This window comes from Mastacembelus armatus, chromosome 8 (genome assembly GCF_900324485.2).
Source record: "Mastacembelus armatus chromosome 8, fMasArm1.2, whole genome shotgun sequence".
Classification (NCBI taxonomy): Eukaryota; Metazoa; Chordata; class Actinopteri; order Synbranchiformes; family Mastacembelidae; genus Mastacembelus; species Mastacembelus armatus.
The window spans coordinates 5,789,620-5,804,404 of NC_046640.1; the positions used below are offsets into that span (position 1 = coordinate 5,789,620).

At 38.6% G+C, this 14,785-nt stretch overlaps 1 protein-coding gene across 1 annotated transcript in view; it reads right to left on the reverse strand.

The window, feature by feature from the left end:
• Window positions 1-12,444, reverse strand: part of cpt1a2b (carnitine palmitoyltransferase 1A2b) — a 59,025-nt gene extending 46,581 nt beyond the window's left edge. The window contains exons 1-6 of the mRNA XM_026325931.1: window positions 12,299-12,444; window positions 7,585-7,727; window positions 6,251-6,390; window positions 1,494-1,671; window positions 1,074-1,175; window positions 737-874 (exon numbers count right to left, since the gene is read on the reverse strand). Coding sequence (XP_026181716.1) covers window positions 737-874; window positions 1,074-1,175; window positions 1,494-1,671; window positions 6,251-6,390; window positions 7,585-7,725 — 699 coding nt within the window. The 5' untranslated portion in view covers window positions 7,726-7,727; window positions 12,299-12,444. The remainder of the gene's footprint in view (window positions 1-736; window positions 875-1,073; window positions 1,176-1,493; window positions 1,672-6,250; window positions 6,391-7,584; window positions 7,728-12,298) is intronic.
• Window positions 12,445-14,785: the final 2,341 nt, after the last annotated feature.

The following is a 14,785-nucleotide window of genomic DNA, read 5'->3' on the forward strand; positions in this document are numbered from 1 at the left end:
CGTTACTTCCAGTCGCCAATAAAAGCAAAGGAAAACAGTGGCTTGGTGTTTTTAAAGACAAAACTATAGTTACACAAAATACAGTTTTTATTTCAGTTGCCTTTTTCCTGATGTTTATGTTTTGCCATATTTGCCACAGATCAAACAAATTTAAGATTACCTAAGTAAACACAAAATGAAGTTTTTAACTGATGATTTCATTTTTTAAGGGAAAAAATTTGTCCAAACCTGTCTGGCCTTATGTGGAAAAGTAATTGAACCCCCTTGCTAAATCATGAATGAACTGTGATTAACCATATTTTTTGGAAAGCTGAGTTAAGTTTCACTTGCCAAACCTGGATCAGTATGTGATAGAGACACCTTTCAATGTAAGGCAATATAATCCACTGACATACACGACAATGATACATTCTTCTAAATGATCATTAAATGGAATCAACATCACAGTTTAAACATTATCACCTTAATGAAGGGTTAATTTATTGCAGGACTAATCATGTAATCATCTGTTTTATAAGATGATGATCAAGATGAAAAATTACCTTGACATTTTCACAAATACACAGCTGGCATATTAAAATTTGCCGTTTCATCCAATAATAGGTGAAAACTGAGGCTAGAGAATTTGTACTTATATTTGTGTTAATGTAAAATGCTGGTTAATTTTGATGTGGAACAACTAATTGCTTACTAGGCTAACTGCTTCAGCTGTACTTGTCTGAGTAAATACACTTACATAGTTCGTAGCCCACAGAGCTTTGAGTTTCAGATACCGCTGGAGACGGTTGCCCAGGGTAGACTCAAACTGACTGGCCAGTTCGGTCATTTGTTTAAATTCCACATCAGATAACAGAGGGCGCACAGACTCCAGGTACTGAGAGAGAGAGAGAGAGAGAGAGATCATTTTGTTTAGAGTACGGGTTACTTCATTTATATGAATATATATATATATATATATATTATATTATATACGCTAATAGATACTCATATGAAGAAACACAAAAGCAAAGGTGTGAACTGAATGCAAGATGTACCCATGAAAATATGTCACAGGAATATGTGCATATACCCACCCTGCTCAGTGTGTCTTTGATGGCAGGAACAGGTAGGTGGGGTAGAGAGGTCTGATAGCTGTACAACAGAGGCTTCCTGCTTGAAAATAACCGTACCAAAGTCTGCAAGACAGAATTGTTACATTTGTAGTAAGAAGTTAAAATAATGTGTACATGAAAGCATGTTTTAACATATTATAGTGGTTTAATATGAGTACAGAAGACTCCTCAGTGCAAAACACATGAAAGCCCAAAAACTGAAGACTGTCTCTAAACTCTTTGGACTATAATCCCTGCCTTCCTACGCATGGTTTTACATTTACTAGCCAGCTGTTTTAGCTTTCAGTCAACCAAAATGACTTGATGTAATAATTCTGTGTCAGCTGCAGAGCAAGCAAGCCACACATTGACACTGTGAAACCAATTGGAAGGAAGTCTTACCACCCAGACTTTAGTGGTGTTGGATATTTGGCCGTGCCGCTCAAACATCCACTGGTGGTAGGAAAGCAGCAGCTTTAGGCAGAACCTGAGTGCAAGGATGAGGGAGAGCCACAGGAGAGTGCTGAAGACCAGCGCTGATACCACAGTCTGACCCTGGGCACTGAGTGAGACATTGAGACTGGACAGGCAGAGGGGGAAAGAACAATTACTGTTACAGTACATATGAATCAGGATTTCTGGCATAAACTCACCCACTGCTAAGGTGTTTGGAGGAGGGACATCAATCTAAAAAGGTGAAAACTCACTATTTGTTAACACAGCAACACTTGCTGAGTAGTGAACAACTTTATTTTATAATCTAAATGTTTAGGTTTGTGGTCTTCCTTGGGGTCAGTGTGCAGTGCATTACAAATGATGCTTAAAGGTTCGATGTGTAATATTTAGAAGGATCTATCCACAGAAATGGAATCTAGTATCCATAAATATATTGTCATTAGAGTGCAATCACTTGAAAATACTTCTTAGAACGAGCCTTTTAAATAGTGAGCAGTTCTTTCTCGAAGGCAGCCATGTTGTGCTGCCCTGTGTCTACAGTAGCCCAGAACAAGCAACCCAGAGCAACCCAAACCGGCTCTAGAATCACATTTTATTTTAAAACGGCCATTTCCGTACCATCCCTTGAGCCTGGAAACAGGGAGCCAGGATGGGAGCACTCAGAAGGTTGCATTTTGCAGTCTTATCACTAGATGCCACTAAATCTTTCACACTTTACACACTGCACCTTTAAAAAAAAATGTGTGCACAACAGTAACAATCATACACATGTACATATATGTCAATCTGCATTTATGTGGAAGAGTACATGGTCATTCAATTTTGGGCCAATCGCATTCTCAAATTAGCTTTAAAGCAAAAATTGAAACATTGATATGTGGCATGGGCAGCATTTAGTCAACTATTGCAGAAAATATATGTGGTAGGCACAACCAGTCAAAACAGCAGGACAACCCAATAATGCAAAAACAAAAGGCAACAGAGGACAGAAAATACATTCCAATATCTACAGGTATAAACAAGTTAAATTTAATACTTTAAGACCTTTAAGACCAAACTTGTGATGGAAATAGAAGCTACCAAAATAAAATGCACTTTCCAACTAAACACACTAACATCAGTTCAATATAAACTGTAAGGGAGGAGCTTAAGTACATTGTTCAGACGTGTTTAATGTGAAACATATTACAAACATTATTTCTGTCCCTAAATGATAATATTACAATAATCTCAAAACATTAATTTTCAACAGACAATAACCTACTACTAGCCTAATCCTGTTCTTTTGAAGGAAAAACTGATCAAAACAAACAAACAAACAAATCATTTGCTGGGCCATTTGCTACTGAACATAGCATTCTTGTTAAATGCTGTGTTTTTTCATTTGTTTTCATGTGTTTTTTGATCCAGTTACACACGAGACAGAAATATTTTGCAGTTTTGTCAGTTTTCCCTTTTTTCCTGTAGGCTCCTTTCTGAGCTCTTTCTAAACAAAGAGCTTTAAATGCCCAGTATAGACATGAATGCAAGTCTTGAACCCGCTTCATGTTCAAAAACATTTAAGACAGAGCCAATCTGAATGTCAAAGGTCACATTATAGAAACTCAATTGAGAAATCCTCAATCACACCCTGTGGACAAAGTTCTAACATAGAAGAAAATGTTTTGGTTTTCTTTTTCTAAAGAAATTACATTATCTCTTACTATTCCAGGTATGATCACCTGAATACCTATATAAAAAACGATGAATATGGTGCTTAAATTATAAAAAATGCCTTGCAACAGGATTTGTAACATATCTTAAAATAAAATGTTTGATGTTAATCAGCTTCCTATTGACCAGACAAAGACAGGATTACTTTTCACATAATCTCCTAGATCATCCCATATAACACACTGAGAACAGAAAAACTTTTAAGGAAAACAGGATGGCAGGTTATAGTGTGACGAAGTGTATTTCCATTTTTTCTCTGCTATAATTATGCATGAATCTCAAGCCTGCAAAGCCATAATTTAAAAACTGTAAAAATGCTACTAAAGAGGAGGCTGGCCCCTTCCAAAGTAAGAAGACATCATCAACATACCACTTCCAAGAGACAATAAAAGGACAATATAAGTCCAGTGGGTAACACTTTCGTCAAATAATGTTTCGTCAAAACACCAAACACAGTTCAGATGCAGGAGAAGTAATTTGTAAATGGTGAACCTATCCCCGAAATAACGATTTCTTTAGTCAAACTGGAAAAAGGCATGTCTATTTCACATATGTGATGTCATATCACACTGTGAGGATATGGAAGTAAAAATTATGTGAGTGTACAACAGCAACATCTGCTGGGTCAACGAGCAAGTAAATCATTTTTTTTTCATAATTATACAGAGCAGGGAAAAGAAACACAGACCATAAAAAATAGCCCATATGAACAGCAGCAGCAGGACACAATGACATGAATAGAACAGAAATAAACATTCAGAATTTAATAAACTGAAAAATAAAAAAAAATGTATGCAATAAAAATCAACTAAATATAGGAACAGGAGGGAGGTGTTATTTAAGAGTATAACTAGTAAATAAATAAATAAAACTGTTCCATGTATGCTATTACTGAGTACCATGACTGCACTCATAACTGCAGGTGTCCACGTCCAAATCCTTAAACAGAAGCCTCCTGTTTGCTTCAGTACTTTAATACTGATTTAAGTATTGAAAAAAAATTACAAGTTTTCAACTTACTCCTCTCTTACCTCTCCTTTACAGTTTATGCACTGTCATTTGCAGCGAGTGGTCTTCTAAAACAGCAGTGTGAGTTCAACAAAATGCCACTGTCAAGGTCCATCACCTCCATATAGTCATTTCATGTCACACATATATAATGTTTTATATAGGGTATCATTAACATTTTAACAATACTATTGCTCGTACTGATACTGCTTATCATGTTACAGTACTCTTATTGGTTGTTTTTGTTTTTAGGAAATGAAAAAAAAAACAACAACTTGAGAACAAAATTAACATTGCTTTATTTTTTCGTACATTGTGCTGATAATACTGTGTTTCGACTCAAGTAAAAAATTAAAATGACTTTGACAGCATTTTTACTTTATAGTAGTGCAGCCACCAAACCACTAAACCCACCCGTGCGCTAAGTGCTCTGAAACTGCAGCTGTGTAGAGTATACCATGCAAATCTTTGGTATACTCTACTTTTGTACATTTGGTTCTCTCTGCCATTGTCACCAAGTGCACAGTCTGAGTTCTGCAGAAACGGAGTTGCTGAGAATGTGTAAGATAGCTTTTATGTAGCGATACTAAATAGTAAATCAGTTTACTTAAAAAATGGAACCTCAGCACTGAGCCTGTTTACAATTATTCCAATTATCAATTATAAGTATCTCTCTATTACTCCTCCCTCATATAAATCCTAATAATTCTGTGCCAATAAAACGTTACAAATAGATAACTATACGATAATAGCTTAACTGGCATTTATGTATGGAACTAATGTTACACTATTACAGTTGTTCCATATTACATACATTACTTACCAGAACATCCTCTTAGATAAACATGAAATCACGCATATCTAAATATAGCTCATGGTGCACACCATGTTCACCTTGCAGAAGCTGTAGCACCTGTGTCTGCTGTGGTGGCGTTCAGGAGCTATAGTGCGTGTAGATCACTTGTGTTTTCTAAACGCTATGAGTCCACACCTCAATTATTTTAAGATACCAGTCTCTGGTGGCAGGGCTGGAGCAAATAAACACGGAAATTCTTTGACTTTAGCATTTGCTACTGTTTTCTACATGTTCATGTTGACTACAACATAGTTATTTATAATTAAAACACCTGCTCAAACACCTAGAGGACCCCCGTCTGCACACGCTTTTGGATACCACAGTCTTTAATAATTTATCCCCGGAGCCAGTTTATTACCATGTTTCATTACCAATCGCTCATATTGTGGGGCATGTCATAAGACATGAGTCAACATGCTAATGCAAATAATGACACAAAAATCAAATATGCAATCACTCAATCAAAGAATGTTTAAATCAGGCTGTAGGTGGCATAAGTGTGTATGTATCGTAGACGGTGAGTCAGAGATGCTGTATGTTTGAAGCTCCAGTTAATAAATGGATCAGCAAAGAAATAGAGGAAAGTTCAGGTGCAGGAACCACACCCACACTGCTTCAAAATGACTCATCAGCTTTATATGTTGTTAACATTATTTGTTTGAATCAGCCAAACTCCATCACTTTTCCCTTTTAACTGTTACTGTTACATATGAAACTGGTGTCTAAAGTGAAGCTGTATGACCAGCACTGAATTGTTAAGGGTTTGTTGATATTGATATTTGGGAGATTTAAAAAATACTGCATTGCTAATTTAGACAACAGTAAGGCAACTTGAGTTTTGTCTTGTTAAGGCTTATATAATTTAGCTAAAGCCGAATTTGAGTCACAGATTATATCTACAAATATAATCATCAAAATATATCATCACTGATAAATGACCTCTAATCTAGTATTAAGATGTCAATTTCAGGGCCAAAATGTTACTTTAGACATTACAGTTTTTGCACCCTGCGACTGTCAGAGTGATGTGAGGTTAAATTAATCAAATACTAAACAGTCTTTGCAAACTAAGGAAGGTAGCACAAATTTTTGGTCCCTAAAAAAATGTGTGTGTTTGTCTGTGTACCTTAGCGGCAGGTGTTGCTGTATCTTAGCGATGAGCCCCATGCTGGGATCCGAATGCATGTACATGGTGACCAGGGTTGCTATGACAACAAAGAGCCAGGAGGAAGGGCTGGCAGGGTACACTCCCTTAATCACACTGTTCTGTTACCACAGAAGAAGAAACAACCGATATTACAATTAGTATATCAGTTGGCTCTTTTTTTTAAGTTACAATAGCTGCAGAAAACAAGATAATTTTAGAAACATGTTGTTACTATTGATGGCAACATCTGAAAAATTGACAGTCACTTTAGATTGCTCCTTAAATAAGCACCTTTGGTATCATAATATTGAGTGGGAATGAAAAAAATCTGTTTTTGTGGATTGCAATGCTTTTCCTCATAACATTGACCTGCATGGGCCCCTGCTATTGAGATTTAAGATAACGAAATTCATGAAAATTGTTTTCAACACCACAACAAACATGTGTACATTAACAGCTATGTCTTTGTCACCACAGCAGGAGGAAAATATGCATGTTAGTACATGTTAGGAAAGGCCTATCATTCCTAAACTACAGATCAGAACTCACACCCTACAATAAGGCATTCAGGCCTCTCACACCTCAGCCAACTTAACACACAGATGCACAAAGATTTAGACAAGCAGGAAATGCTAATATAGGCAGAGACATCTGGTTAACTCTAAGGGTGTAATGACAGTGTTGCCATATGATGTACACATTTAAAATTCTGAGAGACAAACATGGAATTTTCAAGTATGTAGTGTAAAGTCAAACTACCTTGACCTGAAATACTGTTCTGTTAACGTGCCCTCTCTGCCATTCTAACCTAATCTGGTACTTAAATATACAATAATTTCAGCTGTAGCTGTGGAGATCTGACAGTTCCCTTAAAATTAAAAAAGCACAATGTCAAAATTATTTTCCTGGATGACACAGTGTGTTTTCAGGAAATGTTTCTTATTTTCCATGATTTTTCCAGGACTGGGGAATAAGACTGCAGGTTTTCCACAATACACAGAAATTCTCTATTAGCACATTCCATTGTGGCTGAGCTAAGCTAAATATCTAAAACGACATATCCAGTTACCTGTGACAATTACAACAAAGGATTAGACATACCTTATATGCATAATTGCATTGCAAAAGTATTGAAAACTTTAAAATGGTTAAAAAATTTCATCCTGTTGAAAACAATACGAACTCTCACTGATCATCAATAAAAAGGGATATTGTTAAACACTGGAAAAACAAACTAGCTGCTGGAAAATGGAAAATGAGGAACAACATGACACATATACAGTCGTACACACACAAGGATTTCTTATTCTCACCCTCATTCGGCTGACTCGTTTCTTCCACGATCGTAGTCCAGACAGGTAGATCTGGTTCAGGGCCTGATAGGACAGCTGCAGGTCAATGCCCTCTGGCGTTATGGTAAACTGGAATGCGACTGCCTGGTGGGCCTCCGCCATCACTATGGAAACACCAAAGAGCAAAAATGTTAAACACCAATATCACTCCTTGCTCATGTTTCAATTCAGGGGCAGCATCTTACGAAAGACATGGTCTACAAGCTCCTGTATCATTTAGTCCTGCAGTACAGTTAGGTTAGTCGTCCACTGCAGATGCTTCTCTAGTCCATCAGGATGTTGTGAAGGGGATGGTCAGTGGAATCCAGGATGGCCTCTACCTTTTTCTGTATGCATCCTTCCACCACAGCCTCTAGTGAGACGAGCCTCATTCAAGTCACTGAACCAGCTTTGTGCACCTTTTTTGTCCAGCTGCCTTACATCCTTCTGCTTTATGCTGCCTCCCCATCAGACTGCAGTATGAAACAGCACACTTGCTACCATCATTTGGTAAAACATGCACAGCATCTTCCTGCAGACGTCTAAAACCTAAGCCGCCTTGGGAGGAGAAGTCTTCTCTGCCCTTTTTTATGTTGAAGATCTGTGTTCAGTGACCAATCCAACGTATTGTCCAGGTGCACACCAAAATATCTGTAGGCTGGAACTACTTCAATTTCTGTACCACAGATGTTGACTGGATAAGGAGGAGGTTTAGACATTCGAAAATCCACTACCATCGCCTTGGTTTTAGAGATGTTCATTAGTTGGCAGTTTTTGTGAGACCAGTCACTGAAGAATTTTATCAGACCCTTGAACTCCTCTTCCTGTCCATTCCTGATACATGCACATACGTGGTATCATCAGAATACCTCTGAATGTGGCACACAGAATTGTACATGAAGTCCATTGTGTAGTGTTGTTACGCAACAGTGTAAAGTGGGGTATCTGCTCTCTCCTTCTCTCTTTAAGTCACAAGTGTGTTGAATATTTGCAGGTGGTGATCTGGTCCACGTCCATGGTGAGCCTGCTGATTGGGTAGTTGTTTTCTGAAGTCCCGGTCCTGCATAAGGCAGAGTATAAAACCCGGAGCAAGGGAGAGGATGAAGCGGGGCTTTTTGAGCTTATACAGCTGAGAGCTTGTTTGTCATTCTAGTGTATCTGTATTTTGATTAAGAGCCTCGTTGTCTGAATTGGAGGTGTGGAAGGTTTGGCCGAGGTAATCTTTAGCTGTATAGTGGCTGTGGCTGTTGCCTCATACTTTGTTCATGTTTTGGAATGGTCACTTTTTTCAGGGAAGGCAGACAGGTTTTTGTTTTACAATCTTCTTTTTGTTCAACAAGTTGTTGGATTCATTGGCTCTGCCCACATCACACAATGGTGCCTGGCTGTTCTTGTTTTTGTAGCAAGTGAAGTTAATTCCCCTACACACCTCTCAGATGTTGTGCTGTAGATTTCTCTCTGTTTTGTTTTTGTAGTCCTCCTCAGTCTGCTTTAATCTCTCAAACTCATGTTGGATGTGTTTTGTTTGGTGGGCGAGAGCGGCACAATGCTACTGAAAAATGTATCACTAATGAAAGAGCCAGAAATTTAGGTTTTAGTGGGTTTTTTTCTGTTATCGGGGCAAAATAAGATGCTTCGCCACCAGCTTAAGATTCATAAGACCCTTGTTTTTAACTTTTGTATCATTATATGTTTGGTTTAATTGTAACCCCTTACTTACACTTGTGTAAAAAAGTGAACTCTAGCTCAGCCTGATCCACGGAAGCTTTTTGTCACTGGCACGCAAAAAAGGCTGGAATAAGTTGGGCCGAAGGATACAACAGTTAAAACCTTAATTTGCCGGGGAAAGAGTCCTGCATTTGAAAGAGCCTTCGAAATGGCACAGCCATGTTGCGACGCTGTGGCACAATCGGTCTTAAAATTTCAGCCTTTGAAGAATGGGGCCCCTGAATAAACTGTTTATAAGAATTATGATAAACCATTTATGTGTAACTCATCATTGCAGAACATACTGCTAATTTTCAAAAAGAGATCAGTTTAATTTTTCCTTTGTTATAGTGTTCTTTCAGGGACAAAGGAGAGTACGGTGACCCTGACCTTTAAAACAGAAAGTGAATCAATGTTTAGAGCCAGCGTTTGGTTTGGTTTGTCTGATCTGGGCTACTGTAAAAACACAGTGGCGTACCATGTCTACCTCCATGAAAGGGGGCCTTCTCTCTATATAGCTTTAAAAGGCTAATTGTCATGAGGCGGCAGTACCTACCACCCCAGTGCCCTTTCACGGCTACCTGCTGTCTGCGTCCTGCTTCTCTCTCCTGGCTGCTGCCTCTTTGAATTCAGGGCACTCTCCTCACAGGTTATGGCTGCAGTGATCCAGCGCTACCTGCTTTCCCTTCTAGTTGACTGTCTCTTGGTTCGAGACGCCTTAAGTACATCACTTCAGAGACTTCTGTTTCAAAGTTTTGGATCCTTCTCCTTCTCTCCAAATCATAACACTAATTTTCAGATTAAGAAACTGCAATGACATTTTCTGGAGATTACACAATAATGAACAATATATTCTATTTCTGCTAACAGACCACTCTAAATGTTACACATTACCTTTAATAAACTGTGAACAACTGGTTTTTAGTGAGTTTCATGAAATTCACTGTCCATACCAGCTAGCTTTATAAGCCAGCAGGCAGGGCTGCGTGTTTACTGCCACTCTTGAACAAGCACTCTGTGTGACGATACTTGAGTAATTTAATGTGTCAGTGGAATGTTATTTCAACGATCCCAGCTGCAGAACCAATCATGCCAAGCTCTGCCCATAGCATGCTGTTTCGTCAAGTGACCTGTGTGTTTTTTTTAGTAGACATACGACTTCACCCAAATATTAAAAAACAAAGGTCCATCATTTTTTGCAATCTAACCTATTCAAACACAAAAATCATTAAATATTTAGGGTGTGAAATGTGACAGGAAACAAGAAAGTCACTCCAAGCAAACAGTGACTACAAGCCATGTAGCCTATATAAAAAATTATACTGCATATCAGCAGTTGGTTCGTTAAGGCTGACAGGAAAAACTATTTCATTGTTGCTGCATACAACAGGTGACAGACTCTAACAAACTTATTTAACTTAACTCTAAACTGACATTGGGAATATACTGTGCAGAAGTAATAGCTGAACCAACAGATCAACAAGTCATTCTTCAGGGTTGATTATGTTAAGAAAGAAAACTATACTGGGTATCAGGATATATTAAATTTGTTTTCTAATTAAAGACATGCTTTCTCAACAGAGGCTGAGGATAGCTTAGCATGTCTTTAATTAGAAAACAAATTTAATAAACTAGTAAGTATCTCCTAAAATGTAATGGTTATTATTTGACAGTTGTCTTTTAAAGACCACACTATATGTACAATGATCAGCCTGACTAAAGGTCCATACAACATGTTAAAGACGAGGTCGCAGGTGTCAGCAGAGGTCAAAACTGTTCCTGTCAAGATACTGTATATAAACATAAAACTCTAAACATGTTTTATTGACTTGAGCAAACAAACACACCTGAATTTTACAGACCAGATATACACAGACCCAAGCAGGAATTTGATATCACATGAAGAGTTTACTGCTTTGCCTTTGAAAAAAATCAGTAGGTTGTGCCTAAAGTTTTACTATGCACTTTAGATACTGGAAGAGCAAGCAGCAGTAAGGAAATAAAAAAATCATCTAAGAAAATAAATGCACGTGTCCAAAACTACCGTGGATAGAAGGCTGCAATAATAATCCCAAGTTATAAGGCCTTAATTCTGCTAAAGCACTTTAGAAAGAAAACTTATTTATTTTATTCTGCCTACAATTTGGTATTTAGGCCTACTTTGTTCAAACACTGCAGACAAACAGGTCTGACCTGTTTGACAAAACAGCTATTTCAGCGCGCGAACACGAGGGTGGCTGGAAGAAAAGCGCGTGCACGTTCACGCTCACTGTATATAAAAATCTCCACAAATTAAGGCTGGCTGGACTAAACCTCGGTGCCATGTATGGAGACATGGCAATGAGGTGGTTAATTAAACAGACAAAACACCTAAACCTCAGTCCAGTTTTTGCTTTTTTTCCCCCGCTGATTGCCATAGGTAACAAAAATAAGTTAACTAGCTTAACTAGTTAACTAACTTAATTTTCTACCTTAGTGCGTGCAAAGTCATAATGAGCTAGCTTAGCTCCCACTGTGATAAACAGCCTTTCATGTTTGCATTTGGCACACATATGTATAGATGTTTTATTTACAAGGGCTGCTCCATGAAGAAGTGTTTGCCCCTGGGCAACATAACTACCAAGAGACGTTAACAAGTAAGCCAACATTATCGTTTACCCCCAACTAGGAGCCCAAACCAGTTTCCTTACAGGGAAGTCACGTGCTGCTCTCCATCACTAGCCTAGGCTGCTTCACCATGTCCCTGTATGAGCGGACAGAACACCCCACAGCTACACCTTAAACACGCACTTCATTTAGGGAGCTTCGGTGAGAGCATGTTGACTTCAGCGGTCACCGCTAACCACCACACAGTGGTCGATTCATTCCCAGCACCATCCCCCACCCCTGTACCAAAACCAACAGAGAGAAAAATTAACAGAACTCATTAGGCTGGGAAAAAAAGGACAGTAGCTCCATGAAAGTTGCTGAAACACAATTCAAAATGTACCTGAAGTGTCTTTCGTGGGCTTTTCACGGTGAAAAGTTTTATGCGCAACTGTTTACACCGCTCCCTTCTTCCCAAAGCTTAACAGGAGCGCACTCCGGTTCGGTGACAGCCGTCCCTCCCTGAGCCCGCCAGGCGATCACTGCCTCAAAGATATGTTCACTGCAATAACACCAGGAAGCGCCACTCCCAGCAGACGTACTCACGGTACACATAGTTTACGTAGCAGGGAAAGACAGTATGTAGTATCATTGTACAGAAAGGTATTTTCGTATTTTGTGGTATGGCGTAAAAATAACAATATAACAGTAACCATCAATGGTGCTGTTTTGCAATGCTACTCTTTCCTTCTGCTGCCTTTCTACAGAGATCATAGTTTAGTTTTAAATATTAGGTAAGTTTTGTAATTAACGTGAAAGCAAATCGTAGCAAAGGACAAAACACGACTGCACTACAATTTGCTTGATAAATGTTTTTAATTACACGCAAAAAGCACCTCTGGACAATGTATTATTGTCAGAGTGAGAGCTCTTCCCTTTTCAATCCTTTTAGCAGGACGCCAAAAAGTTACGTCAGCGCAGGTCTGCACACGCATTTTAAAAACAGGTCGCGGGCAAAGTTTAAAATTAAAGTTAAGAGAGAGAAGGAAAAAGCTCAGTCATGTCTAACGTCATCTTTAATTACCCTTTTTGGAAATTTTGCTCATAGTGCCACAATATCAACATTTTCCACTTAAAATAGCTTGCGAGGAAAGGTCTAGATATCCAAAGTATCACCTCTCTAGTACAGAGACCTGCCTGGTCATAACTAGAATTTTACTGAAGTTGGAGTCCAGCTTCCAGTGGACATCCTGCACCACTGAGCAAATTTGGCTAACCTCCCAAAAAATTAAAAAGTTTCAGATTATTACTTTCTGAATTTCTTCTTTAAATGTAGGTATTATATTGTGACCCTGGCCTTAGCCTTCTCATGTGTGTATAGTAAATATAAAGCTGCAAGCAACCTATTAGCTTAGATTAACAAAAACACTGAATATTCAGAAACCAAACTGGTTCCAAAGCACTTCCAAAGTTCTTAAATTAACATTTTATGTGTTGTTTGTTTAATATCCCCTGTGAAATTGCCAATCAGCAGACTTAAAGCAGCCTTCTTGTTTTACTCTTGTTTTATTTGGGTTGCTGTAGAGGTTAAACAAATCACCTATAACATCTCAGTCAGTGAGTATTAGAAGTGCTTAATACTGCAGGTGGATTTTGCTCCCTTTGGACAGAGCCAGGCGAGTCGTTTCCCCCTGGTTTCAGTCTTTATGCTAAACTAAGCTTATGTTAAGCTAAGCCTGCTGTAACGTCATGCTTACTGTAGCCCAGAGACACAATGAAATCAATGGTTTCATGCAACTTCCCCAAAATGTTATAATGCTTGCTATTACATTGTTCACTTAGAAGCTATGCTGCCGCTTGCTGCCCCTCACAATCACTATCTCCAGCTCAGCATCCACCAGCAGATTTTGACTTGAGCAAAGTCTGTAGGGGGGAAGTTCACATCGTCACTCTGTGAACTAGTTTCCTTGTGAGAAGCAACAAGGTCTGAGCCAAACAATGCTGTACATATTCTACCTTACATAATAATCTAAATGGTTATATTACCTGCAGTCCAAATACAGTTAATCACCAATTTGTATGAAGCAGAACACAAACAGCCACATTTATTTCCATTGTTGTTTATTAGTCAGTATTTGTCACAGGCAATAATAATCATTGTCATTATAGTGCACTTCCTTTTTTTTGTAATTATACTACAGACATTTCTTTTTGTCATTGTCGTCATCATCATTAATCGTCGTAGTGGTTTTCTTGACCCACCCTCCCCCACACACCTCCTCCTTTAAGTATATTCTGACATCACAAATTTCTCCAGAGTAAAAAAGAAACCTTTTCTACTGTGGTGGAGAGGAGGATCACAAGCTGGAGAGAGTCATGAGTGTGGTGTGGTGTGGTGTGGTGTGGTGTGGTGTGGTGGGGCATGGATGGAGGAGAATATGGGCAGGAGGCATGAGATTATAGTCATACTATTTTAACTGCAGTAGAAGGATGAGCAATAATGATGAGAAGAAGAGTGGTACATGACTACAGTGTAGATAAAAGATAGTGAATGCTACATAGATATGAATGGCATACAATAAAGACAGAGACAGTGCATACAAATGTATACATCTGAATTAAAGTATAGTGTATAAAATGTCTATAAGGGAAGGGGGAGTGTTGATTATATAAGGGGCTGAGATATGTGCAGTTGGGACACGGATGAGCATGGAGTAAGATATACAAAGAGGAGGAATGAAAGGTGTAGAAAATATAAAGTGAATGGGGGTGAGGTGGGGTAAAAGGGGGGATGAAGAAGGCAGGGGTGAGACTTCTTTGAGTAGGTGAGTTTTGCAAGCAGGGGAGCCTCTCAGTCACAAATGTGTCAAGGGTCCCGTCGTGTCTATAT